The 13,069-nt window shown below is 43.0% G+C and overlaps 1 protein-coding gene across 2 annotated transcripts; it reads left to right on the plus strand.

Annotated features, from left to right (window-relative positions):
* The first annotated feature begins 517 nt into the window (after positions 1-517).
* Positions 518-12,793, plus strand: LOC103366987 (peroxisome proliferator-activated receptor alpha). Of its 2 annotated transcripts, none has more exons than XM_008294864.1 (8): positions 518-671; positions 4,193-4,429; positions 6,097-6,251; positions 9,319-9,457; positions 10,289-10,488; positions 10,572-10,841; positions 11,278-11,521; positions 11,622-12,793. In XM_008294864.1, exons 2-8 carry the CDS (start codon positions 4,246-4,248, stop codon positions 11,864-11,866), a joined length of 1,437 nt encoding a protein of 478 aa, XP_008293086.1. In that variant the 5' UTR covers positions 518-671; positions 4,193-4,245; the 3' UTR covers positions 11,867-12,793. The 2 variants fall into 2 exon arrangements, with proteins under 2 accessions (XP_008293086.1, XP_008293087.1); XM_008294865.1 differs by having other exon boundaries at positions 10,575-10,841.
* Positions 12,794-13,069: the final 276 nt, after the last annotated feature.

A 13,069-nucleotide genomic window follows, 5' to 3' on the forward strand; every position in this document is an offset into this window, starting at 1 on the left:
AAGGTTTTAAATTTGAGGTGACTCTTGTAGTGCTATTGTTGTTTTGTCTAAATATGTGAGTGTATATTGTGGTTGTTTGTACATATTTATATATATATTGTGTGTGTAGGGTGGGTATGATACAGCAGATTTGCTTTGCACCTTCTAATCTGCATTTTACAATTTTGTTCTCTGTGCATTAACAATAAAGTTGAATCTAATCAACCTGTTATCTAATCTAATAAAGATGCTGTTGAGCTTCAATATCAGGAAGTGATATTTTTACATTATTTTATTTTTATTTTACACTATTATATTTTTGTGTTTCAAGCCACCAGGAAGTGTACTGCCAATAAATAAATAAATAAAAAAACAAATAAATAAATAATACTAAAAAAATAAATAAAGGAAGGAGGCGCGCTTTCCGGTCCGCGCGCGCTGATTGGCTGAAACCATAGGTGTGTCAGGAGGTGTGTGTGCGTCACGCCGCGTCGTGACGTCGCCGCTGCGGAGGACGAGCGTCGGCAGGGCTGGCGGCGGGGAGGGGAGGCGACGCTCCCAGGGCTGAGCACAGAGAGCGATCGGGATCCGCGTCGGAGCGTCCCGGGAACCGAAACACCTCCCTGCCTCCGCTATCAGACAGCGTCCGTCCCGGCAGCATGACCTGGGAATGCTCCGGATAGCAGCCCGAGGTAATGAGCAGCCTTTACTTCCCTTAAAGTATGCGGTTATGTAATTATAAGAGGCTTTAGCTGAGGGTTTAACCAACTTTACTGTTCGCTTGTGCAGAAAACAGCTTTTATTTACTCTATTACTGGTACTTTTCGTTCCTTTTTCCAGCAGGAGGAAGAATAAACAGAGTTCTAGTTTGTTGAGTGACTTCCTCCCTTCACCAGTAACAAACCACATGGCAGCCAAACTTCCAGCTTCTTGTTTGTGCAGCAGCTGCACCCAGAAACAGTCAAATGCAGTCACAATGTGGAAGTCGGTGTGAGATCCGTGTGGTTTAACTGAGCTGTGAGGGGATCAAAGGTCTCACAAAGGTCAAACCTGACTCAGCAGAGGGCAGCAAGCGCATACCAGGCCAGTGTTGGATAACAAGTAAATCTCCTGATAAGTTGTGTTGCATCTGAAGGTTGTTGTTATTGTCATCTGGGAACACGCTTTGTGGAGTCCAGCTGAAGCGTCTCTGGCTCCTGTTTCCTCTTCTCCTAAAGATAGAGCATGCAGTGCGGGATTATAGTTCCTCTGGGATTTAAAACACAATGTCCTCTGAGGTGATGGAGGGGGAAACATGGGCCGGGCCGGAGTCATCTATGAAAGGGGAAGCGTGGTCAAGAATGTGCTGCTGACCTAGAGGCTCCTAACAGCCACAAATCTTCAAATATTCAATATGTTTGGTTAATTTCTCACATTTGAGAGCCTTAAAACATCACATTTGGCGTTTCAGAGCAACTCAAATGAGTATAAGCTGATTTTTCTGTGCCACAAAGTAAATTTATGGGTGGATTAATTGTTGCAGATTTGCAAAATTTAACAAGACACTGCAAGAAGATTGAAGAGTTTTGAATTTGCTCGTGTAGTTTGTGCAGTCAAATGCAAAGTGGATGCTCTCAAGGCTGTGCAATAACAAGAAGACACCATAAAAATAACAAAAACAATAAAAAAATAAAGAAAAAAGTCACAATATCACAAATAATAAGGAGGTAAAGATCTTAATCCCATCTAGAGAAACTATTTAAGATATGCCTGTGATCATTTTTTCCTCAGTATAAAGTCAAACAGATCAGTAAAATGCAAAATTGATGGAGAATTCAGCTCTAAAACTGCCTGATCACATCCTACATACAACATCGGTGTAAAAATATTCATTTTTGTTGGGACATGAACCCTGATCATACCTACAGGAGGGGAAAAGGTTCATTTACAAAGTGTGTGAACTTAATGAACTGATGTTTATCTGGTGTTTTTAAAGTTGCCCAATCTTGTCAAGTGATGGAGAAATCCCTTAGTCAGAGGGCAACTCGTCCGACCAGTCAGTCAGCAGCCGTCTGTTGATGTCGCTGCTATAGACCGTCGCCAAACTCAGAGCACGTACTCTATATGCTGCGGCTACAATGCAGTTAACCCACATTGCTTCCTGTAGCACACATCTGTTTCCACACAGTCACGTATTACACAACTCTGGCCAGCTGTCAGGACCTGTCCCCTGCAACACGGAGACTACACAAACAAGATCAAGCACGCTTTGATCAATAACGTCCTCAGGAGTTGACAGAGTGCAGCCAGACAGATAAAGACGCCACTTTACCTAATTGGCAGGTTCATCCGCAAAAGTTCCAGCAGTGAAAATTGCCTAAGCTGTTTGGTTTTTTTTTTGTTTGTTTTCACGTGTGGCCTTACAGATGTGAGGCTTTACGTGGCTAAAGGCAGATTTCTGTTTTCTTGCCTTTGTCTGGTGCTGTTAATGCCAAACAAGTGAGTCTCCAGTGAAATCTGTTGCTAAGAATTGCTGGAAGTCGATTACAGAACACGAGCATCGGACACGCTGCTGTTATGTCAAGCGCGATGGCTCAAACAGATGTTCTTTACCCCGCTGTGAGCAGCTGGGAACTGCGGCAAACTCCCACCCACACATACCTCCAGATCCACTGGTGAGAGTGGACGGACGGACGGGCAGGTAGACGGTCAAAGAAACAGAGTGTGTTCAAAGCATTTAATGTGATGTTAACGCCTCATACAGTGTTCAGTATGTGCTCTGTGTTGGTCAATAAATCAGACAGGGTGTGTGTGCTTTGGCTGGACAGGTTGGGTTTAGCAGGTGAAAGTCATTTATTATTCTGCTGTGGACTGACAGGGAACACTTCACTTATCTTTACACTCTTAGTTCCCAGTGTGTCCACAAAGAGCAGGTCTGAAGGAATTCACTCGTCAGGGATGCTCAACTGTCTGATATCTGACACAGTTAATCATTAGTATAAGTTCACCAGCTGCCTTCAACATGTGGGTTAACTGCACTGAGATTAATTATTGGAGCAAAGTTACTTAATATGTTGTCAAATTGTCAAACTGACTTGAGCTCAATTCACAGAACAAGTTCAATAAACGTAAAGATATGAAGCTGAATCAACTAATGATAAATTATTCATCATTTAGAAACAACCACAACTCAATTTAACTCGTATTTAAGAAACACAGAAAGTTTCCAACATGTCTGTTCTCCTTGTAGCAATGCATGCTGGGTAGTCTGCTCATTTCATATAATCATTTACTCCTTTTAGCTGCTAAACACAAGTTCACCCGTGTCCTAAAAAACGTCAGCTGACTGCACAAAGATTAATTATTAAGTTCATTTTATGAGTTGTGAAAGTGTAAATCTGAGAAAACAAGTTCAATGAACCTAAAATATGAAGTCAGATCAACTAGTCAAACAAATCAACTGTTTTCAGACATGCTTGATTATTTATTTTATTTTATTTTTTACGATTCTTTTTCATTTAACATTAAGAACTTGCAGGTGCAGCTGAAGAAGCTTTTTTTTTTTTTTACAGCTCAAAGACAACCAGTGACGCTGCATCTTTTTACAGTGACATAAATCATTAGTCTAGAAACAACCACAACCTAATTTAACTTGTACTAAAGACAACTGCACATCTGTTTTCTTAAACTACATTAATCTCTTATAAATTGTGTTAATCATTTTAACTTATTTCAACTTAAAATGTGAGTTCGCTGCATTTAGATTGATTGTTTAGTTCAAAGTCAAGCTATGAGTTGTGAAAGTGTAAAACTGGCCGAGCTCAATTAACTCAACTAGAGAAAAGAAGTTCAGTCGACTTAAAATATTAAGTGGTTACAGACAGACTCGTTTTGGAGACAAGTTGAGTAATGATTGTGATTAAATGTCACGATTTGGTTATTTCTTCTAGCAGAACCACACATCACATGCAATGTGTTCGAGGACCGTCGTAAAGTTGATAATCCGACAATTATGTCTGTTTTTACAGCTTCTGGCTCTGATGAATGGTGTAATTTTGGTGATTTTTATGAACGATATCGTGTCTTTCTGGTGGATTTGGGTTTTTAAAAGAAGCCACTGCACAAATTTTTGTTTACCCAAATTCCAGACTTGTGTGTTTTCAGACTCGCTGCCAATGTCATTAAAAAGCCTCATTAAAATGCGCTCTCGTCCCGACTCTTTCTCTTATCACAGATCGGTGAGTGACGGGTTTTTCCCCTCCAGGCTCTGCTCCCCTGACCTCCGCCATGGCGGGGGACCTCTACTGCCCTCCATCCCCACTGGGAGACTCCCTCCTGGGTAGTCCTCTGTGCGGAGACCTGATGGAGGATCTTCGTGTCATCTCCCAGTCCATCGGAGACGACACGCTGGGCTTCGACTTCCCAGAGTACCAGAGCATCGATTCAGAGTCCAACAGCTCCATCGCACTGGGTGAGTGGAGGAAATGAAACAAGTACAATTATCCATCAAAGTTAAAATTAGACAGAATAAACTGCTAATTTAGTGCTAACTAATTCCTGACCTATAGACTCCAGCCCACCGCGACCCTAGTGAGGATTAAGCGGTGTAGAGATAATGGATGGATGGATAATTCCTGACCTGCTCCTACGATGTCACTCCTGACCTTTTGGCCTTTTGCTCAATTTTTCTATGTGTTTACTAAAGATGCTCATGGAAAACCTTTTACGTCTAATAACAGAAGATAAGATAAATCCTGTAGGACGTAGAATTTATCCAGATTTATCCAACAGATTAGTTTAAATGTGTTACATACATTTTAAACAATAATAATAATAATAATCTCTCTTACTTCATCCCTCCCACGTTACTGTTTTTGCATTGTTCATAGTCCTTTTTCCACAGCGGACATTTAACGGCAGGTAGAGCACAGGTGTAGATCGTGTCATTAAAAGGATTCCATTCAGGTGAGCTGGTTAGAGGATCTCTGTGCTGCTTCGCTGTTGTAACCGACTGGGGCAATAAAAGTGAGTCACGGTTAATAACACGCTGTGCTGTGACAAGTCAGAATGTCTGCTGTGGAAAAGGCCCACTGATGTGGTATCTGTTCTTCTTCACCCGGTTTCTACTGTTTAGAAGTTGTTTTTATTGGGAAGTTTCGTTGTGTGTTAAAAGTTCTTCTTACAAGCTTAGTTAAAAATTAGCCAATAGCTTAATTTGTATAAAAGCATTCTTAGAAACACATTATGCTAAACTGGTCTGTACAAGAAAGAATTGTGTAAAACGGGAAAGTTTGATAATTCTGCTGGCTAAAATATAAATAAAAGTATTTTACCAATCCTATTAGCCTTCTTACCATGAATTGTATTGGTACGTTAGCTATGAAGCTAATGCTACAACCAACTGTCAGTTAGCTTAGCTTAGCTTAGCTCAGTGTAAAGACTAGATAAAGCTAGCATAGCTCTGTCCACCGCTCTGTTTCTTCGCTCCTGCTCTCTGTGCTCACGTAAACTGCATTTTAATACAGCAGAATTCACAATAAAGCATTTCACATCTTTATTTTTTGTTGTCAGACAATGGAACAAGTATGAAATAGAAACTAAAACGCACTTCGGAGCCACTTCTGAGCCACTTCTGAGCCACTTCTGAGCCGCTTAACTACCAGTTTTATAGACTCATTGTTGTCTGATAAACTCACCAAACGCATGAGTAAAAACTGAAGGCCGTGTTGTGAATTTGGTGATATTTACATGGACAATTATCACTCAAAGAGGAAGAAGCAATCATCGAAACTGAAGCTGAAACAGCTGGTTTAGAACAGGACTAAAACCAGAAGTTATACAGTCGTGGTAGAATGAAGAATCTTTGCAGTATTACAAGCTGAAAAATTGAAATTGACTTTCATTAATTTGCTGCAAATTGGCACAATACAGGACCGTTAATGTCTTAACTTGCTAACTGAGGCCTTGAGTTTCCGTCTGTCTTTTACAAAGGCACCGCCGCTGTACTATGAATCATCAAGAGTCTGAGAGTTAAAGACTTTTCCGAGAAGTGGATTCTTCAGTGGAAACAGAAGCTTGTTGAAGGGGAAACCCGATGAAACTGTTTGTCTCTGCTTTGTGCTGTGTTGTCTCCTGCAGACACCTTGACCCCCGCCTCCAGTCCGTCGTCGGGGGTTTGTGGAGCGGCGCCAGGACCCGAGGAGAGCTTCGGCCCCCTCAGCCTGGAGTGCAGGGTCTGCTCGGACAGAGCTTCCGGCTTCCACTACGGGGTGCACGCATGTGAGGGCTGCAAGGTGAGGCACACATGTACAGAGATTTAAACCTAAACACAGACATAATAGCATTCAGCCTGATAATCTCTCACGGTGTCCCTGCATGTATCTGTGCAGCTTTACCAAAGGTGAAAAACATCACACATGTACAAACATGCACCTAAACACACACAAACCCTGGCATGCAGAGGCACCTGACCCGGAGGCCAGTGGAAACTTTCCGAGACATGCAGCCACGTCCCCCTTCTCACATGAGGTGAGGGACACGGTGGCCTTGGATGACTTGTCGCCTCTCCCCTGCTTGGCCCGGAGCCCTACTCGGTGACGTTAGCAAAAATACACACTTGTACACACTCGTGGTTGCCGCCGCCGCTGCTGCTGGCACAGAGAGCCGCTGTGCTTATCGTAAATATTGCCCTCTCACACACTTACTGATAAGAGAAATTCGATTTGCGTCTACTTTTTTAAGGGTTCTCATCAGATTAGAGGTAAATCCTTAAGACTTGAATTAGTTTGGCTCGGCAGGACACTTCCGCGCCGGAGTTTTTCTGGGATTTCAGGCATTCTTGAGATTTTACGGAGTACAAAAATGTGACACCGAGAACATTCTGTATCTCAGACCTCGGCGATCAGCGCTGAGTGTTTGTGTTAAACCCGCCGAGGATCATCGCTGCAGCGTTTTTCTAGTCTCACACCTCGCTAAGATGACCACGGGTTGTTAATCTGAGCCTTTGTTTGCTATTTTTGCATGACTTTTTAAACCTGTGTCCTTGATCAAGAAGTACTGCCGGCATTTTTTGAAGTTATTTAAGCTGCCAGGGGTGGAGATTTTTACAGTCTTGTGCATTCAGCTTTACTCAAATCTGTCGGTGAGGAGGTTAATGTTTAAGCACTTTTTTCTCTCTCTGAGAAACTTCTCCTGCCAGCTGCACCGTGCACATCTGTCCAGCTCCGGTTTATGAAGCTCGTCATCACCCATCGTTGTGTCTGGAGACCGTTGCTATTCTAAAGTGGGGACGTGATGATCCCTCACACGTGAGAGGTGTCCTCTGAAGGCTGTCTGTTCCTAAATTCTCTGACTGATGACGTTGCAGCATCATGGAAAAAGCCTCCTTGTGATACGCCGCGGTCACAATTGACAGTTTCCATGCTGGGCACGGTCTTTGGATCACTTTCAACACCTCGTGTTAGAGAGAGCAGCACTCAGCGGGGGGAACATGAATGCAACGTGCTGTGATTCTATGGTGAGACGGTTTCAGTATGAAAGATGTAAAGGGGCGGCCAGTACAGTCAGACTTAATGGACGATAAATGGATGATAGTTTGATTGCGTCTCAGTTTAAACATTTCTTTCTGTTTGCTTGAAAGATGCCCTAAAGGAAGAATTGCGCAAGAAACGTCCTCGTCATCAGTTACTCACCTCACATGTAATATACCACAGTACACAGACATGCAAGGACACGCATGCCGGTAAACACACACATCTGTTGCACATTGCATTTCTGCTGCCTGTCATGTGGCATCGAGTTACGCGTTTCGGAGTTTCTCCCTTAAAACCGTTTTCATGAAGATTTCACCCAGTATTTTTCCCCCCACAAGCCCAGATGTTTTCATTTAAAGATGACACGACAAGTGATATGTGACACATAATGAGGCTTAATAACAACGTGCTCCAACTGCTCTTCAACACAAACGCTGCCAAGACCTTGTGTAAGATGATGTGCTTCATGACAGCGCGGCCGCCGCAAAAATTGGTCCGTATTTCCGTCTTGACAGCGGAGGTTGAGAAACGTTGTCATGTGATGTCCGTCAGAGGATCACACGTTTCGGCACATACGTGACGCCCGTTAGCTTGTGTTGGCCCGCTGCCCTGTTTCTCACAGCGCGTCGGAGGGCTGCTGGCTGTCTTATCCAATGAGGGATCCTCCTCAGAAAGGGCAAGGTTTAACATTTAAGCACCATCAAACGTATAGTTTCACTGTAGTATGTAATATAACACCAGAGGTTAGAATGAACAGAATGGATGTTTGAGATGCTGCGGATGTGGACGTCTGACGGAGCGTACGCGGCAGATTAACAGCTTTACTAAGTGATAATAGCACTTGTGTTCACATTTCATGGATTGATACGAGATGTCCTCTCTTAAAAGTAAGTACAAGGGATTATTTTAAACATTGTGCATTTATGGCTTTCATCCACACAACAATGCAGTTTCAGGTGACTGACTGGAGCCTTCCTTCGTGGGTGAAGGGAAACGGTTTTTGACAATTTGACATGAGGTGATTTTGTACACCGAAATAGTTTTGGTGCCAATCGTGCCAACAGGGGGTCTACATGTTTATACATAAATGTGCAGTTTTTCTTCCACTGTGTTGAGGCGTAACAAGTCCACACAGAGGATTCTCCTTTTCTTCATTGTGTCATTGTTGGAAGCCTTTTCTGAACCAGTGCTACTTTTTTCTTTGGTTCTGATCGGCCATCGTGGCTTCAGGGTTAGGAACTTATCACCGTCTGTTGGTTGGCGATGTTCTTGACAGCACTTCCATTGTGCTTTTGCAATTTCATGTGGACTAAGAGGAGAAACCCCATCACATGTGGACTAGGATTCAATCTATCTTTTGTTCTATGGATCAAGAATTTGCAGTTCATGAGTATAACATCAGAAATTGGAATTTCGGGATGATGAACCTGTTGGGTCGCTGTTGATACTGGTTTAGAATGACTGCAGCCTTTTTTTTTGTTGAGTTTGCATGTTCGCCCTGTAGCTGCATGGATTCTTTTGGCTGTGGCTTCCTCCCACTGTCCCAAAGAAATGCATGGTTGGTTGATTCTAAATTGAATAACTTGAACAGGCATGATTGTTGGTCTTTTTGAGATATCCTAATGATGGACTGGCGACCTATCTGGGTAGCTGATGGATGGATGGATGGGTTTGAAAATTCAGTTTAGAGCACCAAGAAGGGAGGGTTAACTGACTTTCATGTGCCAGGATGTGTACACTGTGGGCTTTTTCATTTATATTTTAAGATGACTTCATACAAAGAGTGTTGCTAACCACACCGCCAACATCTTGTTTCTGTCTCTCTCAGGGTTTCTTTCGGAGGACCATCAGGCTGAAGCTGGAGTACGACAAGTGTGATCGCAACTGCAGAATCCAAAAGAAGAACCGCAACAAGTGCCAGTACTGCCGATTCCACAAGTGCCTCTCTGTGGGAATGTCCCACAATGGTAATGACAACAAGCTAAACTTTAGTTGACTAGTAAACAGGAAAATGTCCAGTCGCAGTAGGAAGTAGTGAAAAATCTGAAAGTCAGTCAGAAACTCAGGAACATCAGTGGACTCAGCAGGATCTAGCTCACATTAGCTACCATGAACTAGCTTTTAAAAGCTCAAACAAAGTAAGGAATTTACTATAAGTTAATTTTTTGGAGAAAAAATATGTTAAACTGTGTATATTATCAATTTCTGTTATTGTAATTGTGTTAAATACCTAAAGACTACGGAGGGAAATAAGCTACTAGCAACATGAGACTCTTAGATCGGAATGTAATGAACTAAACTAACGAATCAATCATGGAAATCGTGACATTATCAAAGAGTCCATTGAAACTTAATGGCCTCTGAGCAATGTGAAAGCAGGTACATAAAGCTCCGGCCAGAAAGTCCTCAGCTAACACCGTAGCATGTGTTCTTTACAGCAGCAGGATGTGTCCTTATGTGATTTAGCTCCAGTCCAGCGTGCCTTACATTGACTGGGTTTTTATAGCAGCGCGCTGTTGGAGCCCGGCCTGACACTGAGAAAACACAAGCCCATATAGCTCCACATCTGGCCTGTCATCTGCGCTGACTTCTTAGGGGTCACTGGGTTTGTTATGAAGGCCTCCTCCTGCACAAGACATGCCTCAGAAGAATGAAAATAGAACAGAATGCGCCAGATCTTTTGCATGTGATTGTTTTTGTTTAGAAGCATGCATGTTTGCTGCCGGACCCGTAGATTTATCACGACATTAAAGGAACCTTCTCTACCAGTTTCTAATGGGGATTGTTTTATGCACCAGCCATCCGGTTCGGTCGGATGCCCCAGGCGGCAAAGCTGAAACTCAAGGAGGAAAGCAAGATGGTGAAGAGAGAAGTGGAAAGCCCCATGAAGCCTGACCACAAGATTCTGGTCAGGCAGATCCACGAAGCCTACATGAAGAACTTCAGCATGAACAAGGCAAAAGCACGACTCATACTCACAGGAAAAACCAGCAAGCCGGTAAAGAGACAAATGAAGCTGCAGAATGCATGTTTAAGAATATTCTCTGTTCCAGCTACAAACATCTCCTCTGTGTTTCCCAGCAGCCTTTAATCATTCACGACATGGAGACGTTCCAGCTGGCGGAGAAGACGTTAGCGGTCCACATGGTAGGCGATGACTACCCGGAGTCCAAGAGTGGCCTTCAGGCCGGACATGTGATTCCTGCTGAGGTGTGTGGGGAGCTCCAGCAGAGGGAGGCCGAAGCCAGACTCTTCCACTGCTGCCAGAGCACCTCGGTGGAGACGGTCACGGAGCTAACGGAGTTCGCCAAGGCTGTGCCGGGTTTCCAGAACCTGGATTTGAACGATCAGGTGGGTTTAAGAATGCTGCATATGAGGGAACTTCGACAAGCTTCAGAAAGAAGGTCACATCTGAGTCTCCTGGTTGTCCTCAACAGCATGCGTGACCTCATTAACTTTTTAAAAATGTGTTTTTAGTTTGAGACAGAAGTCAGACGGTGCAGGTCGGTGAGTAAGGTTCATGGGGTAACAGTTCAAAACCACGTTTGGCTGCTTCTGCTGCCTGTGCTGTGTGGATGGGTGCATTATCCTGAAGCAACAGAACTCCAAACATTTGCGTTTTTGTGAACAGTAACATTTATAGTATACAGTTATGCCCCAAAATGAGAGTTACGCCCCTTGTTTCCAGACGAGAGCTGTCTGAAGTACCCTCATATACCACTTGTCTCGCTAACTTAAACTAAAGAGCACGTCCAAGTCATGCCGTGGCCTTCTTTCCTACTTTTAGGTGACTCTCCTGAAGTACGGCGTCTACGAGGCTTTCTTCACCCTCCTGGCCTCCTGCATGAACAAAGACGGCATCTTGGTGGCCCGTGGCGGCGGCTTCGTCACCCGCGAGTTCCTCAAGAGCCTCCGGCGGCCGTTCAGCGACATGATGGAGCCCAAGTTCCAGTTTGCGACACGCTTCAACTCCCTGGAGCTGGATGACAGTGACCTGGCCCTTTTCGTGGCTGCTATTATCTGCTGTGGAGGTAACTGACGTATAACAGATGATAGAGAATAAATAAAGTGAAAAATAGTGTCAATTTTGGAGACAATAATAGCAAATAATCCTGTCTTTGTCCGTCTCAGACCGTCCAGGCCTGGTGAATGCACCTCTGGTGGAGCAGCTGCAGGAAAGCATCGTTCAGGCACTCCGGCTCCACCTGCTGGCCAACCACCCGGACGACACCTTCCTCTTCCCCAGACTGCTGCAGAAGCTGGCCGACCTCCGGGAGCTGGTCACGGAGCATGCTCAGTTGGTGCAGGAAATCGAGACGACGGAGGACACGTCGCTGCACCCGCTGCTGCAAGAAATATACAGAGACATGTACTGAAAAGTCGGTCTAAACAGGGACAAAAACGTTCCACCCTATAGTGGGTGTACAACAATACAACATTTAACTGACACCATTAAGCTCATTAATATACTGGATTTACTCTGCTGTGACAATGACAACTCTACCACTGGAGCAAAACTCTTATTTGTAGGGGGGAGGGCAAATGTTTTGAGGAAATGTGGCTGCTTAAACGAGATAACGCCGTGGAAAGAAAACCACAGATGTTCTTTAAAATCACCCAAATGCATTTAAGTAGGTGGTGCAAATCTGCAAATCATATTATTGTATTAAAGATGCCACGACATGACTGTTGAAGTCATTCATGCACTGAGACTAGATGCTAATTACACGTAATGCCTTTGGATGTGATTAATGTCAGTTTTCATGTCTTTTTATTGTGACCTTGTGCCTTATTGGAAATCAAACAGCTGCATCCACCACATCACAAATCCTTACTGCTTCTGTAAGGAACCGCCTTTTTAAAAATACTGTAATTCCATGTATTTATACTAATCCATACCACACAACATGCCAACTCACTTTTAATCTTTTTTTTTCAGCATGTTTTGTACAAATCCTGCGATTGTACCTTTTTTTTTCCGTTCGGCCAGTATTGAATATTTTCACCAGAAGCACAATAATCTGTTGAACTGGTTTATGTTGTGTTTTGTAAATATAACAAGAATGTAGTGACCCCGGTGAAAGGGACGAGTTTGTGTGTCTGCAGACGGTAACAAAAAAAAGAAAAAGGCCTCAAAAGGAGGAGCTGATCGCTGTACTTTCTGTGCTTAGAAATCCAAATGAGACAGTTTATATTTTTTATCATGTACAGTTTAGTATAGAGTAAAAATACTTTTGTTGTTTGAATAAAAAAAATGAATTATTTTATGTGGTAGCCTAGAATAAACTAATATATTTACCTACGTTTTTTTAATGTTGTGATTTATTTACCCTTTTAGTGAAGCTGACATTTGTCTTTTTAATGTTTCTAATTACACCAAAGATTTCCTTTTATCCCATCTTAAACCATCTGCTGAAAATACAATAGGTTCATAGATTTTACTCACAAAGCATTTGTATCCACATACATTCATTCAAATTGCAAGAGAAGTAGCTTCACTGGGAAATATTCAAGGTAATTAAGTTCAGAGGAGGCTATTCATTTCAAATGTCGTTTTAAAAATGTATATTTTATTACGA

This window comes from Stegastes partitus, unplaced genomic scaffold (genome assembly GCF_000690725.1).
Source record: "Stegastes partitus isolate 25-593 unplaced genomic scaffold, Stegastes_partitus-1.0.2 Scaffold1001, whole genome shotgun sequence".
Lineage (NCBI taxonomy): Eukaryota > Metazoa > Chordata > Actinopteri > Pomacentridae > Stegastes > Stegastes partitus.

Coding starts and splice junctions, on each gene's coding strand:
- LOC103366987 (XM_008294864.1), top strand. CDS start 4,246: ATGGCGGGGGACCTCTACTGCCCTCCATCCCCACTGGGAGACTCCCTC. Junction 6,252..9,318: donor ACGCATGTGAGGGCTGCAAG/GTGAGGCACACA, acceptor TGTCTCTCTCAG/GGTTTCTTTCGGAGGACCAT. Junction 11,522..11,621: donor TGCTATTATCTGCTGTGGAG/GTAACTGACGTA, acceptor TGTCCGTCTCAG/ACCGTCCAGGCCTGGTGAAT.